At 33.0% G+C, this 16567-nt stretch overlaps 2 protein-coding genes across 2 annotated transcripts; both read left to right on the top strand.

The window, feature by feature from the left end:
- Positions 1-2146: 2146 nt before the first annotated feature.
- Positions 2147-11663, top strand: LOC114183042 (transcription elongation factor SPT6 homolog). Its single transcript, XM_028069878.1, has 17 exons — positions 2147-2335; positions 2432-2530; positions 3478-3604; positions 4022-4094; positions 4211-4364; positions 4777-4912; positions 4990-5236; positions 5339-5548; positions 5638-5751; positions 5849-6235; positions 6310-6414; positions 6489-7268; positions 7791-7932; positions 8041-9215; positions 9800-10009; positions 10085-10583; positions 10830-11663. Exons 1-17 carry the CDS (start codon positions 2305-2307, stop codon positions 11282-11284), a joined length of 4944 nt encoding a protein of 1647 aa, XP_027925679.1. The 5' UTR covers positions 2147-2304; the 3' UTR covers positions 11285-11663.
- An 870-nt stretch (positions 11664-12533) lies between these two features.
- Positions 12534-15166, top strand: LOC114183051 (nascent polypeptide-associated complex subunit alpha-like protein 1). The gene is made up of 4 exons (XM_028069892.1): positions 12534-12758; positions 13793-13871; positions 14394-14524; positions 14607-15166. Exons 1-4 carry the CDS (start codon positions 12699-12701, stop codon positions 14937-14939), a joined length of 603 nt encoding a protein of 200 aa, XP_027925693.1. The 5' UTR covers positions 12534-12698; the 3' UTR covers positions 14940-15166.
- The last annotated feature ends 1401 nt before the right edge of the window (positions 15167-16567 follow it).

Genomic DNA, 16567 nt, shown 5'->3' with positions numbered 1-16567 from the left:
ATGAGTCAGGCTGAACTGACCCACCACTAGAGATACATATACATACTTATTGTTTTTTACTTCTTTTAATTATTTTGTTTGTCATGAAACTCATTCGCATCTCCATTATATTTTTCATCTTATCATAACCTTTATGTAATTATGTTGAAAAGATGTATGTCAATTAAAATTTTTTTATGTCTCACATTTGAATATTTCTATTATTTTTTAATATTCTTATTTATTGTATATTTTCCTTTCACATGAGAATGTTTAATACTCTCGATTTAATTATTTAATAACACAAATCTTTCGTTTACCAGGTAATATAAAAAAATATTTTATTTATTATTATTATTATTAGTTTTTGTTTCATTTGAAGAACTCTTTTGTTTCACTAAAACAATTTTTGTTATTTCTTAACCATTGAGTATATATGTTGATATTTGAAAAGTTTTCTTAGATTTCTAAGGTATTTTTCATCTTATCATACCCTTAATTATACATTTATTTTCCTTTATGAGATTTCTTTCGATAGTCTCTCAAATTGTTTCTAAACATTTGTTAATTTGTTAATATTTTTATTTATTGTTTATTTTCATTATGTAGAAAACTATTTCAATATATTTTATCTAATTATTTTTTATTTTGTAACTCATTATCAATCATATTGTAATTTTTTCATTATAATTGTATAAATAATTTTTATTTACTGCAATATAAAAATTTAATGTAATTGTCATGAATATTTTTTTATCACCATCCAACATAATTGAAGTTTAAAAGATACGAGATCTATGTAAAAATTCTATTATTATGATTATTATTTATTCTTTGTATCATTTTGATCAAGTGATTATTAGTGTATAAAAAAAAATTCATTAGAATTTATAAGATTGAAGTAAACAAACATTTAAAATATATTTTAATTTGAATATTTGTTTTCTTTTTATATTTTTAAATTTTTTTTTTTAAATTTTATCAACTAAGTTTCATTAATGTTTGCAAATTTAATAAATGTTTTGGTTCTCATGAAATTTTATTTGATATTATAATCTAAAAATGTAAACAATTATAATTTATTTTAAACTTTTATTATGATCATTATTTGTTTTTTGTATCATTTTAATTAAATGATATATTATAACTTTTATTAGTGTATAAAAAAGATTCATTAGAATGTAAAAGATTGAAGTAAATAAACATTTAAAATATATTTTAATTTGAATATTTGTTTTTCTTTTATATTTTTTTTAAAAATATCTTTAAATTTTAACAATTATGTTTCATTAATATTTGCAAATTTAATAAATATTTTAATTTTCATAAAATTTTATTTTATATTATAATCTAAAATATAAATAATTATAATTTATTTGAAAGTATTTAATATCGAAAAAATAAACAATTGTCCTTTTATAAAATTTAATTTAGATACTAAAATAAAGATGAATTTTCTTTATGAAAATAAATATGGAATAACGAAATCCATTACCACTTCATTATTCCCCTTCATTACGTTACCATCACTACCCACCACAATAAAATGGACTCAAAATTTTAACCCGCCCGTCAAAAAACAGAGTGCCATTATGGTGAATTGACATGCTAGATTTGTTTTTTTTAGTGTTTAGTTTTTTCAAAATTCTTTTAATCATATATATATATATATATATATATTAAAAGTATCTATTAATATTTTTTCGGTTTTAGTTTATTAATTAATATCAAATGAATTAAAAAATATTTATTAAATTATTAAATTATAATTAATAATTATAATTTAATTTATAAATATTAATAATTTAAATTATAATATTATATATTTAAGTCATTTCAATAAGTTATTTTTTAAATTATTTTTTATTTTAATTTTTGTTAAAAGAATATAACGATCCAACCCGTTAGGTCCATCTATAACTCATCAATTTATATTCGCTATCTAAAGAATTAAAATATTATATCTCTAAATTTATATTTTGGAAAATGAAGTTGTAATTTTTATTCTATTGACAAACACGCCTGTAATATAAACAAATATTATAAATATAATTTGCTATCTAAAGAATTAAAATATTATATCTCCAAATTTATATTTTGGAAAATGAAAATGAAGTTCTAATTTTTATTCTACTAACAAACACACCTGTAATATAAACAAATATTATAAAATATAAAGAGAACACCCTCCTCTTTCATTCTTCACTTCCCAACTCAACTCTCTCCATTCTCGTCTTTTGATTCGTATTTGATAGCAGTTGCTCTCGTTCGGTTTCGTTTTCTCTATCGTTTTTGTTTATTCGTTGCGTTCTTAGCTCTTCAATCATGGCCAAAGGCGTAATCTCAGACGAAGAAGGTGAACCCTAGAAACTCCCTAATTCCTCTTTGCATTTTCATTTTCCCTTTGAAGTTTCTCACATTTTCGGTTCCCTTGGTTGTTCAATACGCGCAGACGACGTCGAGCTCGACGAAGAAGAGAGGGAACCCATTGACGGGGAAGAATTGGAAGAGGGGCGAGATGTGGATAACGAAGATGAAGACGAAGAAGAGGGTATATACTTTGATTGGGTCGATATTTCTGAACTATGCCTTGTGTGAATGTTATTATTTTTTGATTTGCTTTTTTTTTCAGTTTTTTATTTGTATGCAAATTTCTTCAGTGGTGGTGGCGCTTTTGGGTTTGTTAGAACGTTTTCAAATTAGGGTTTGCTTTTTGTTGTGCTGTTCGATGGGTGTAAGAACTGTTACATGTGGTAAATGCAGAAAGCATCTTTTTGTTAGGTATGATATTGTATGCTTGGAGAAAGCTGTTTAAGTTTCAGCCTTGATGATCTTTTCATAATAGAAGCCAAAATAAACAAAACGAGTATTGGATTTCTGTGAGGATTAGACTGGTCATCTGGCTGGAACATGAAACTTGAGATGTATAAGTTCTCGTGCATGTTAAAAATTCGGTTTGGGAATTCGTGGGAAACGAGGGAAATAGTTTTGTTAGTGTTTTTTTTTTCGTATTCCGATGTTTGAGAGCATGTAATTCTGGTTAGCCTTGTCAATCATAAATCTTTATCTTTATCTTTTACTTGTATTGTATCCTTTAGGCGTGGCCTTCCCTCACATTTTTCGAAGTTTTGTCTTGGCTTGGGAGAATGTTTGTATGAGCTAAGGTGTGGCAGACAGACTTCTGAGTGCTGTTCAGTGGTTCCCATTAGGAAGAGTGATACTTATTTAAGAATTTTGTTTGCTTGATTGTTCAAATGGTATCAAATTTTATGGTTTAGTCCCTTTTGTGGTGTCATTTAATGGTCAGTTGAGAGTTTAGCTTTGTTCTTGTTTTGTTTTTGATGTTCTTCATTTTGTTTTTGCTTGATATATGAATGTGATCTATCCGATGCTGTCTTATTTTATGGAGCTAATCATGTGTATATGATTATTCTTTGACGGGCGTTATGGGATGCCATCTTGTTTTTTTAATACACTTTCTTTACCTCCTCACTTCAGAAGGGCAGGATGAGTATGAAAATGATGGATTTATTGTGGATGACATTGAGGACGAAGAGGAGCAAGATGAAGAAGAGAGAGCAGACAGTGATGATGAGCGACAGAAGAAGAAAAAAAGGAAGAAAAAGTCAGTTTTCCGTCCTAATATTTTTTTTAACCTTTGCTTGTGGTCGAAGAAATGTATTTGTGTATTTGTATCTTTAGAGAAGCAACAGAATGTCTGATAATAGATGAATATTTTTTATTAAATTGGTTATATTTGATAATCCCTCTAGCATGAGCAGCTGATTGATTTTCCTCTTACAAAACTTTTTCTGAATTTTTTAAAATACATAAATCTTGCATTTTTTAGAAGTTCCATGCACATGGGCTGGTTTCTGCTTTTTTCCCCTGTTACCGCTTATTTCATTGTGAACCCCTTTGGTGGGAGATAGGCATAGGATTAAAAAAATTGATTGTCTGTATTTATTGTTTAAAATTAAAACATCAATGATGCTAGTACTCTTATTTATAGATATGTAACGAATTAATGTCACCATTTTAGGGAAGAGTATGTGCTTGATGAAGATGATTATGAGTTGCTGGAGGACAACAATATAAATATTCATCGTCGGAAGGTTTGGAATCTTTTGTACATATGTATTTCAATTTTTTCATTAGTGTTTGAATTTAGTGGATTATTACTCTATTTTATGTACAAATTGAATTCACAATTTTTTTTTTAATTTGTAAGGAGAGCAAAAAGTTTAAGCGACTGAAAAAAGGCCGGAGGGACACCGAGGAGGAGCCTTCTGGGCTGTCTGATGAGGAGGAGTTTGTTGGAAGTGGTAAAGTTGGGCGAACTGCTGAGGAGAAGCTTAAACGCAGTTTATTTGGTGATGATGAAGGTATGCTCTGGTTATGGCGGTTTATGCTTTGGTTTTTTCACTGATAGTACTTTATTGTTGTTGGAATATTACTTTTCACACAGATCATGAAGATTTTTAACTTTGAAGAACAATTTTGATAGAAAGGGTTTACTTTGAATGTGTAAAATGTTTTTTGAAACTAAAATTACCCAAATAGTATTGAAGTTATTTTAAAATTTCCTCAGATGTTAGTGACGACAAAATAGTAAATTGTACATTCTATGATGATGTTTTCTGGTTTCTCAACGTATGTTTTTGGCATTGTAGTTGGTATAATACATTCTAACTCCTCTTATGGAATTACATTTTGCATGCCAAAGGTAATTCATGCTCATTAATACATGCTCCAATAACCAAGCACTTTCTTACTATGCCTTCCGTGAATTTACAGGACCTCCACTTGAAGACATTGCTGAAGAGGAGGAACAAGGAGAGGAAGAAGAGGATGCTGACATTGGAGAAGACGATGAAATGGCTGATTTCATTGTGGATGAAGAAGAAGTTGATGAGAACGGAGCTCCTATGAGGTATTTTAATTTTTATAGTTTTTTAAAATTAAGAATTAATTATCTGATCTAAGCATCTGATACTGCTCTCTGTGCAGGCAGAGGAAGCTGAAGAAGAAGAAAACTAGGCAGGCTCCAGGAGTTTCTTCCTCAGCTCTACAAGAAGCTCAAGAATTATTTGGTGATCCAGATGAGTTGATTCTGAATCGCCAGAAAAATCTTGAAATGAGTGAATACAGAGAGACTAGACTTGAAGATGAATTTGAGCCCATTGTTCTGTCTGAGAAATATATGACAGAGCAGGATGACCAAATTAGGGAGCTTGATATTCCAGAGAGAATGCAGGTCATCTTGGATCTCTGTGAACATAGATCGAAAATTTCCTGATTAATGAAAAGTACTTATTGTATGATGTACCATTTTTTTATTTTATTTTTTATTTTTTAGATATCAGATGAAAGTACTGGTGCCCCACCATCGGATAGAAGTAGTATAGAAGAAGAGAGTCAATGGATAGTTAATCAACTTAGTAATGGAGCTGTCCCTTGGATTTACAAGAAGGTCCCCAACTCCCAAAATAATGAAAAGGATGACCTACCAATAAACAAGGATGATATTATCAGATTTTTGGAATTGCATCACGTGCAAAAGTTAGACGTCAGTAATATATCATCCTTCAGTTTTTTGCATCTATTGTTAGTTTTATGATATCTTCATTTTCTAAAGGTGAAAATTTCTGTCTTTAGATCCCTTTTATTGCTATGTATCGGAAGGAGGAATGCTTAAGCCTATTAAAAGACCTGGAGCAACCTGAAGCTGTTGACGAGAATGACAAGACACCTACTCTGAAATGGCACAAGGTATGTGAACTTTGATTTTGGTAATCTTTTGTTGCTATTATGCGTCATTGATAATTTTGTTAAAATTTTTCTAATGGATTTATTGTGCACTATGTAGGTTCTTTGGGCTCTTCAGGACTTGGACAAGAAGTGGTTGCTTCTTCAGAAGAGGAAGAGTGCCCTCAAGTCATATTATAATAAACGGTTTGAAGAAGAGTCGCGTCGTGTGTATGATGAAACGAGACTAAACTTAAATAGTCAATTGTTTGAATCAGTCATGAGATCACTGAAGGAAGCAGAGTCCGAGAGGGAGGTTGATGATGTTGACTCCAAGTTCAACTTGCATTTCCCACCAGGCGAAGCTGGTGTTGATGAAGGGCAATACAAGAGGCCGAAAAGGAAGTCAATGTATAGCACTTTCAGTAAGGCAGGTCTATGGGAGGTTGCAAGCAGGTTCGGGTGTAGTCCTGAGCAACTTGGATTATGTCTAACTGATGTTAACCTGGTAAGTATGCTTTGATTTGGAACTGCTGTTTGTTTTGACCCTATACTAAAGATTTTGTTCTCCATGCCCTGTAGCAAGAGTTGGAAGATCCAAAGGAAACACCTGAGGAGATGGCTTCTAACTTCACGTGTGCTATGTATGATACTCCTGAAGAAGTACTTAAATGTGCCAGGCACATGGTATGTATCTGTGACTTTGTTCTTAATCATTATAAGGGAGCTCTTGTTTGATCTTTTTGGTTATTTTGTTCCAGGCAGCTGTTGAGATAAGTTGTGAGCCTAGCATTAGGAAACATGTTCGTGCCCACTTTCTTGACCATGCAGTTGTGTCAACTTGTCCTACTGCTGATGGAAATACAACAATAGATTCTTTCCATCAATTTGCTGGGGTGAAGTGGCTGCGGGAGAAGCCATTGTCTAAGTTTGAAGATGTGCAATGGCTCCTTATTCAGAAGGCAGAAGAGGAGAAACTCATTCAAGTTACTATTAAGTTGCCTGAGGAGTATCTTAATAAGTTGATTGACCAATTCAATGAGTATTATATTAGCGACAGTGTTAGCAGATCTGCTCAACTGTGGAACGAACAGAGGAAGTTGATACTGCAAGATGCCATTTTTCGATTTCTTTTACCATCAATGGAAAAAGAGGCAAGAGGTGTATTGGCAAGTAAAGCAAAGAATTGGCTACTTATGGAGTATGGGAAGGCATTAAGGAATAAGGTTTCTGTTGGACCTTATCAACAGAAGGAAAATGATCTTGGCTCAGATGAGGAGGCTGCTCCAAGGGTTATGGCATGCTGTTGGGGCCCTGGAAAGCCACTAACAACTTTTGTGATGTTAGATTCATCGGGAGAAGTGTTAGATGTGCTTTACACTGGGTCCCTTACTTTTAGATCACAGAATGTTAGTGACCAACAACGGAAGAAGAATGACCAGGAGCGAGTGTTGAAGTTTATGACAGATCACCAACCACATGTTGTTGTTTTAGGAGCAGTTAACTTGTCTTGCACGCGTTTGAAGGAAGATATATATGAGGTTAGCATCTTGGTCTCTGTGTTTATTCGTGTGTTGATGAAATTGTTTGTAGGATTAATACCTTTCCCTGCATTGTTTGGATTCTTGTACCATTTCATTTTAATCGCCTAACCCTTCATTGAAATGGGAATGATCACTTCTCAATCCTATTTTAATTACCATACTACCCCCTCTTACTAATTATGCACTGTGATTTCAGTTGTTTATAATATGCCTATTTTTTTTCTTAAATACACTGTTAGAATATCCTCCTCCTCATCCTGTAGCCTTATAAAACATCTACTTTGTGGAATGAACATTTATTTTGTAAGAGTTAATCATAAAACATTTTGTTCAATTAAATTGGACATCACCTCCTTATATAATAGTTTCATCTATACGATAGTGTCATTAGTTCATATTTTTCTAAGTTAATTGATATGATTGGTCATAGGTTGTTTGATTCATGTATTCTTCTCCCTTAGTGGAAAAAAGCTCTTGTCATATGGTGGGTGTTACCATTGGTTTGCTCTACTTTATCAGGTTATTTTTAAGATGGTTGAGGAAAACCCTAGAGATGTCGGGCATGAAATGGATGGGCTCAGCATTGTCTATGGAGATGAATCTCTTCCCCGTCTTTATGAAAATTCTCGAATTTCCTCTGAACAACTTCCTTCACAGCAAGGTAAATATTGTTTTAATTGTTTGCTTTGTTTTTTATTTTAGGAATCCCATGTCATACTATTTTTCTTGCATTGATAGGCATAAGAGTATGTTTTTCTTACTTTAATAGGTATAGTGAGGCGGGCTGTTGCACTTGGTCGTTATCTCCAGAACCCATTGGCTATGGTTGCAACATTATGCGGACCTAGAAAGGAAATCTTGTCATGGAAATTGTGCCCTTTAGAGAGTTTTCTCAACCAAGATGATAAATTTGCTATGGTTGAGCAGGTTATGGTAGATGTGACCAATCAGGTTGGCTTAGACATTAATTTAGCAATAAGTCATGAGTGGCTATTTGCACCCTTACAATTTATTTCCGGGCTTGGTCCAAGGAAGGCTGCATCCTTACAGAGATCTTTGGTAAGGGCTGGTGCCATTTTTACACGGAAGGACTTTGTCACAGAACACAAACTTGGAAAAAAGGTGTTTGTCAATGCAGTTGGTTTCTTGCGTGTCCGGCGGAGTGGGTTGGCAGCTAGCAGTAGCCAATTTATTGATTTGTTGGATGATACAAGAATTCATCCTGAATCATATATTCTTGCCCAAGAGCTGGCCAAAGATGTATATGAAGAAGATGGAACTGGTGATGCAAATGATGATGATGATGCATTGGAGATGGCCATAGAGCACGTGAGAGACCGGCCTAGTTATTTAAAAAACCTTGATGTTGAGGAATATGCTTCTGGGAAAAATCGTCAAAACAAAATACAGACTTTCTATGACATAAAGAGAGAATTAATTCAAGGTTTTCAGGATTGGCGCAATCAATATGAAGAACCAAGTCAGGATGAAGAATTTTATATGATTTCAGGTGAGACTGAAGAGACCCTGGCGGAAGGCAAAATTGTCCAAGTCACTGTTCGAAGAGTGCAGGCTCAGAAAGCAATATGTGGGCTTGAATCTGGAATGACTGGAATTCTCATGAAGGAAGACTACACAGATGACTGGAGAGATGTAATTGAATTATCTGATAGGCTACATGAAGGTGACATGCTCACTTGTAAAATCAAGTCAATTCAAAAGAATCGGTATCAAGTCTTCCTTGTTTGTAAGGACAGTGAAATGAGAAGTAATCGGTTACAGAATAACCGGGATATTGACCCCTATTACCATGAAGATCGGAGCTGCTTTCAGAGTGATCAAGACAAAGCTCGGAAAGAAAAGGAACTTGCTAAGAAGCATTTCAAGCCAAGGATGATTGTTCATCCACGCTTTCAGAACATAACTGCAGATGAAGCAATGGAGGTTTGTTGCTGAGTTTATTTGTTAAATTTTGTATTTTATTGACCTTATTAGAATCATATTAGGATCTTTCATAGTCGTGAAATTGTTTCGTTGTGTATGCACATCCTGACTCGTCTTGGTAGGTGGAAATTTTTAGTCCTTGATGACAATTGTTTTTTTCCTTAATGGCTCCTAGTAAACTTGGTTGGAATGATAACTGTGGACTAATTTATGTATTTGAGGTAGATACTTCTGGACCCTTCACATTCTATGCCTAATTGCAATATCAACTGGGTGTCTTTGATAACTTCACAGTAATATTTCCATATTTTATGTAATTGAGGTAGATACTTCTGGACCCTTGTTTTGAAGAATGAATGAATTTTGCTTGTTTGACTTTTTAGATTGAGATAAATCCATTAGTTTCTAGTTAAAATTTGTGTAGGTTCATAGTGTGGCGAACTTGGAATTTGGTAGGTTTTTATCTGTAATGAAACGCATTTTATTGCAAGTAGTCGTTAAAAGAAAAAAAAAATCTTATATTTTTATAAGAATTTTAATGTTTAATATGTTGCTAGCTTAGCTATGCCTTTTTCCTTATGCAGTTCTTGTCTGACAAAGATCCCGGAGAAAGTATTATCCGTCCTAGTTCACGAGGACCTTCATATCTTACTTTAACTCTTAAAATTAATGATGGAGTATATGCCCATAAGGATATAGTCGAAGGTGGGAAGGAACACAAGGACATTACAAGCTTACTGCGAATTGGGAAGACACTAAAAATTGGAGACGACACTTTTGAGGACTTAGATGAGGTAAAGTTTCCAACATTTTCTGGATGCTTTGCTTATGATTATATGTCTAACTTTTTCCTGCTGGTTGTTGCTTAGGTTATGGACCGATATGTAGATCCATTGGTGGCTTACTTAAAGACAATGCTAAACTATCGCAAATTTCGAAAGGGTACAAAATCAGAAGTTGATGAACTTTTGAGGATGGAGAAAGCTGAGTATCCTACGCGCATTGTCTATAGTTTTGGCATCTCCCACGAGCATCCTGGCACATTTATATTAACTTACATAAGAAGTACAAATCCACACCATGAGTACATTGGGCTTTACCCAAAAGGATTCAGGTTCAGAAAAAAGATGTTTGAGGACATTGATAGGCTCGTGGCATACTTTCAGAGGCATATTGATGACCCCCAGCACGATTCCACCCCCTCCATTAGGTCAGTTGCTGCTATGGTACCAATGCGTAGCCCTGCAGCTGGTGGCTCGTCTGGGCCATCTGTGGGTAGTGGCTGGGGTGGTGGTTCAAATAGTGAGGGTGGTAGGAGAGGTCACTCTTATGATAGGGATCGATCTTCTACTCCTGGTTCTAGGACAGGTATATTGACTTAACTTTTAAATTTAGCTATAACATTTTATTTTTTCATATATTCTAGTTGGATTTTAACCTAATTAGATTATTTATGTCTAGTTATCTAATCTGTATGATCTTGCCGTGCTTTGCTGGGTTAATTGCATATAGTTTCACGTGTTATCCAACTAGTTTTCACTTGTCATTTTTCCAGTAAGACCTGATAATTTTTTTAATATAGATTTATGTCCTTATTTATTTTTTGTTCTATAGGACGTGGTGACTATAGAAACAATGGGAATCAGGAGGAACATCCTAGTGGGGTGCCTCGTCCATATGGTGGACGAGGACGTGGTCGTGGTCGAGGTTCTTATAACAGAGGACACAATTCCAACAATGAAAGGCAGGACTCTAGTTATGGGGGCAGCAGGTGGGGTTCTAATAACACAAAGGATTCAGATGATGGTTTAAGCAGTTTTCCAGGGGCCAAAGTTCAAAATTCTCCTGGAAGGGAAGCTTTTCCGGGTGGTTGGGGTGGTGGAAGTGGTAGTTGGGGAGGTGGAAGCGGTGGCTCTAATAACAATGACAATGGTGGCTGGGGACAACAGATTGGTGGTGGTGGTGGTGGTCCAAGTGATGGTGATCAAGGAAGCTCTGGCTGGGGAGCTGCTCCCAAGAAAGCAGCAGCTGGGAACGGTTGGGGGTCTGGAAATTCTGGTGGTTGGTGAACTCACCTCCGAAAGCTTAGCTTAGCTTTACTTGCAGCTGTAGGTTGATCCTGAAGTCATTTTGTAATCAATCCTCTTTTTCCCCCTGAAATGGATGAATGATGACATTTTGGGTAGGTTTCTTTTTGCAATGTAATTTATTCGGATTGTTTCCCTCTACTTGGATCCCTGCTTGTGTGGGTAGTGTAGTTGGGATTTGTCATATGCAAAGCAGCGACTTGTTCATAATATGATTATATCAGTTGCAACACCAGCAGAAGTTAATGCTTTGGATTTCAGGGGAGCAATATCCATTCCTGATGAGTTATGGAGGATGCAGTTGAATGCTGTGCTGCACCTCTTGTTCGAAAATACCAAATAGTGAAATGAAGTCTTCAAAGACCCTGTTATTTGTGTCTAAATATTCTCGCAGAAGCACCGCCTAAGCTCTGAGGGAATAAATGATATGCTAACAAAAACAATTATTTGTGAGAAACTAAAAACAGAACTGAATATACATGACAATATTCTAGGTAATGTAACAATTACTTGTAAAAATAAAAACAGAACTGAATATACATGACAAATATTCTAGGTAATAAATATTCTAGGTAATGCAACAATCACTCGTAGAAATAAAAACATCTTCCTTAAATGCTTAACAGAAATATTAGATGCCAAGTGTAGCCTCTTTCTTTTATATCTCAGAAAATAATATCAAATATAAGTTTGGGTTTAGAATAAGATAATATTGAAGAGAAGTTATGGTAAAAAGTGTCAATGGTGAGGGCTTCTTATAGTACTTCAAGTGATATTTTTTTAAGTAATATCATAATAGCAATAATATTACTTATGATCTCTTATCTGTGCTCTATATCTCTAGGTGAACCAGAGAGTCTTTCATTTCGCAGATATTACAATTTTTTTCAAAGAATTAATATTTTCCAACTTAGTTTTTTCTTCATATACAGACTTTTAAACTCTTCCTATTATTGACTAAAAGTTGAAGAACTTTTTGGATTATATTAAATTAATTGAGTGTTAATAACATACCTTTTTATTATTGATCAATTACTTTTTAAAATTTGAATATTATATATCTAAAATTATATTTTTAATAGTTTTAATTGATAACAAAAAATATTTAAAATAATTTGTATACTTTTGTAAATTTAAAATTACTGTGAACGGCACCTGTCCTGTCTGAACAAAGTTTTTAATTTGACGTGGCATGTTTTAAGATATGTAAGAGTCTCTCTTCCTACGAACCGCACCGAAAGAAAGGGATGAGACGGGTTAAATTGGGTCAACCCGACTTAAAACTATAAAAATCATGGTTCTAGGGTTTTAGGCTTTTGGTTATGTCTATGTGCTCATAGAAGAATAAGCCTGTGACACTAAAGCTTAGAACACCTAAAAACCTGAAATAATTGCTATGACAGCTCAGACCCAAGAAGATCTTCTTGCGGCTCAATTCGAACAGGAAAAGATCCATGTAATAATCTATACCTTCAGTATTACATCTTTTCTTTTGCTCTTAATTTAATTTGAAGTGATAGAGAATTAGGTTCAAAATATTTGGAACCAAGGACTGTGTTACTGTTAAGGATTTGTATCTGATGAGAACATTGAGCATTGAGGTTTTAGAGGCCATTGTAACTTCTAAATCCACGCTTCTTGTGTTTGATCCCAAAATTTTTTTCTTTTTTTTTTTTTTTTTGGAATTCAGTGGCTTACTCGCATTTTAGTGTTGTTCATTAGATTTTTGATTAGTTTTACAGAAGTTCAGATTGGGAAAGTGAACATGCAATCATTCAATTTGGTTTAAGGTTGATGATTTCTATGCAATTAGTTGAAAGGTTTCTGGGGTTTTATATGTCACAGTTTTTGTCTGAAAATAAGTTTATGGTCTTTTATATCAGAGAGGAGAGCCGCTAGACCTGTTGAAATGAATGGACACTTTGGCTTGATTTGAAAATTTGACTTCCATTAACTTCTGCTGATTTATTGTTAAACCTTAGTGTTTCCTATGTTAAGGTTGTGCATATGTGTGCAGAGAGTTGCCTATGTGTGCAGAGAGTTGCCGAAGTCAAATCAAGTAGTTGGTTAATGATCATACTTTTAGCATATATTTTTTATTAGTGCTCTTATAATTTTGTTTTTGGTAATGGGTTCCTAATTTCTAGTACTCAATAGATTGTATTTATCAATTTAAAGGTTTTATTATGTGAATAGATATATGTAGCACTTCAATATATTACTCTATGCTCTCTCTTTATTTTCACCTTTTTTATAAAAGAAGAATACTGCAGTAGCAACATTTATTTTGTTTATAAGAGTGAGTCCTTCCATATATTTTGTTTTGTTTGTAACATCCTAATGACTATCTATCGAGTCTTCCTTAAACTGTAGTCATTAAAGAACTTTTTTACTCGACATATTCAATGGCCTACTATTTGCTTTGTTTTCTATGGCCTACTATTTGATTTGTTTTCTAATATCTCGAACTTCTGAATAACACATTTGTAGGATGATGAGCCTTTAGTTGAGGATGATGATGAGGATGAGGAAGATGACGAGGAAGACGAGGATGATGACAATGCTGAAGGTAAGTTGGAAAATAAGATTAAATGGAGTGGTGTGTTGGGTATAAAATAAGATTAAATGGAGTGGTTTGTTGGATTACATAACCCCTTTCATTCTTGAATTTAGCAAATATTCACTTGCTCATAGAATGTAAAAGGTCTATTAGATTAATATGGGTTGCCTTTTACTCTCAGAAGTGATCCATTTTATTTTTTTAAAGTAATAAATTGACTATTGAGAATTGTGGTCAATGTGTTTTTGGTTTCCTTATTTTTTTTTTCAGGGTCTTGTTTAATCAATCATAGTTTACAAAGTTGTTCAATATTGTTATGAGTGTTTAACAAGTCATGCCACTGTTAAGTCGTGTGTAATTTACAGTCCAGTTTAATCTCTTGTTGAATAAAAATGAAAAAAGCAAGTAGATTGTGATGAGTCTTTTGTTGTGTACAACTAAGTTAATGCTGCACGTGATTTTTTATTACATGAATTGAAGTTGCATTGATGGATGTAACTCAGTCTCGTAGCAATATGGATTTTATTACAGGTCTAGAGGGTGATGCATCTGGTAGATCCAAGCAGACCAGAAGTGAAAAGAAGAGTCGCAAGGCAATGCTGAAACTTGGAATGAAACCTGTCACAGGTGTCAGCCGTGTGACTGTCAAGAAGAGCAAGAATGTTAGCACTTTGACATATCTATGTACTGATACTAACTTTGAATTGGTCAAAACTGATTTGTTTTTCTGTTCTGTTTGTTTAGATCCTTTTTGTTATCTCAAAACCGGATGTTCTCAAAAGTCCAACTTCTGACACATACATTATATTCGGCGAAGCAAAGATTGAAGACTTGAGTTCACAGCTACAGACTCAGGCAGCAGAACAATTCAAGGCTCCTAATGTGAGCAATGTAGGATTGAAGCCAGAAACCTCTGCAACTGCTCAAGATGATGAAGATGTGGACGAGTCTGGTGTAGATCCCAAGGATATTGAGTTGGTGATGACTCAAGCTGGTGTGTCAAGACCTAAAGCTGTTAAGGCTCTCAAAGCTGCCAATGGCGATATTGTTGCTGCCATTATGGAGCTAACTAATTGATGGTCAGATTTGGGAGAATTTTAGAATTTGCAATGTGGAGGATTTTTCTTTTTTCAGTCATAGTTTTGCTCTGTTTGGGAATTGGTTGCTAATAACCTTTGCTTTATTCTATTTTCTCTTTGTAATTATAGGCGTAGGAGGAAAAGACTATAGACTCATTCTCTACTCTTGTATGTTTCTTGTCAAGAATGGTTAGTATGATATGCCTAATATTTTTATGTTTGTCTTGTGGGTTTTGTTTTTGTTGGTTTTGATGTGTGTGTTTTGAAATAGTGTAGAAATAGCATAATAAGAAGTTAGAGATTACTATTTAATTGGCATCTTGTAAATTGATATAGTGAATTGCGTTAATATAATTACAATTAGAGATCAATCCAGAAAGACCAATTTGATTATGAACTCAACAGTTTTTTACTGTACCTATTTTAAGTGGAGAAAATGGATAAATTTGAAATGTACAGACTTTGAATAATTTGATGTTAAATTGAAAAACTTGAAACGTTGTCAATGATCTGAAGTTAATCCAACTCACCCAATAGTTCTAAATTTGTTTGTAAGCGAGCTCACTGATTTCTATATTAAGAAAATACAACTTAAAAGTATTAAAACCTTTAATATCAAATAACAATTTAAGTAACGTTAAAAAAAGTTACTGTTTATATTTTTTCAAATTTAATGAATCAATTTACATATTTCACCGACCCATAAATAGGTCAAATACGATTGAAAAAATTATTATTCCATTGGAATATTATTTTAGGGTTAAATATGTTTTTTTGTATGTTTAAGTGAATTTTGAAATTAGTTTTTTTTCAAAACTTTATATCAATTTAGTCTTTTATCTTTAGAAATGCGTGAATTTAGTCTTTCTTACCAATTTTTGGTAAGTTTATTTGACATTTTAAACGTATTTTATGATAATATTTGAGTTAACATTGAAGCGAAAATGTGTCAAACGGTGTAAACAATTCAAATACTATCATAAAACGCGCTTAAAACGTCAGATAAACTTAACAAAATTTGATTAAAAAAAAAACTTGAGATACCAAAAACATATTTAAGCTATTATTTTATTATTTTCTTAACCTTGTATTGGCACGGAAATATAAAAGAAACAACTTTATGCGATAATAAATAAGAAATGATCTATTACATATGCATTCATCGTTAGTACTCGTAGTTGCCTCTTTATAAAAGGTTGATTATCATTTTATCGCAATCAATACCAATAATTAATTAATTAATTAATTATTTTTTATTAATTATATTGCCTTTTTGAATTTATAAAAAATTGATCATAATGAGTTGACAGAAAATTCATTTGTATACATTCTGTCGATTTTTGTTGTCTATCATAGTCCAACATATTTACTTATATAAAAAACATAAATAAGTCATATGTGGAGATGATATTATTATAGATCAAGTTCGTAGACAAATACATCACAATTTTATTAGTTATTAGACATGAAACTATGACCAAAACTAACAACACCAACATGATTTTTTAAAATTGTAATATTAATTTGTAATTGATAAGGTTGAAAACAAAGTCAAATAAATTGTACTATTGTAAGGTTCACTTTCTTTTTTGCCCTTAATGTTTTAGGGCCTAGCCTTCTGATAGG

Source organism: Vigna unguiculata, chromosome 1 (assembly GCF_004118075.2).
Source record: "Vigna unguiculata cultivar IT97K-499-35 chromosome 1, ASM411807v1, whole genome shotgun sequence".
Taxonomy (NCBI): domain Eukaryota; kingdom Viridiplantae; phylum Streptophyta; class Magnoliopsida; order Fabales; family Fabaceae; genus Vigna; species Vigna unguiculata.
Note: the sequence above shows the minus strand (reverse complement) of the source record. Positions and strands in the feature narration are given on the sequence as shown.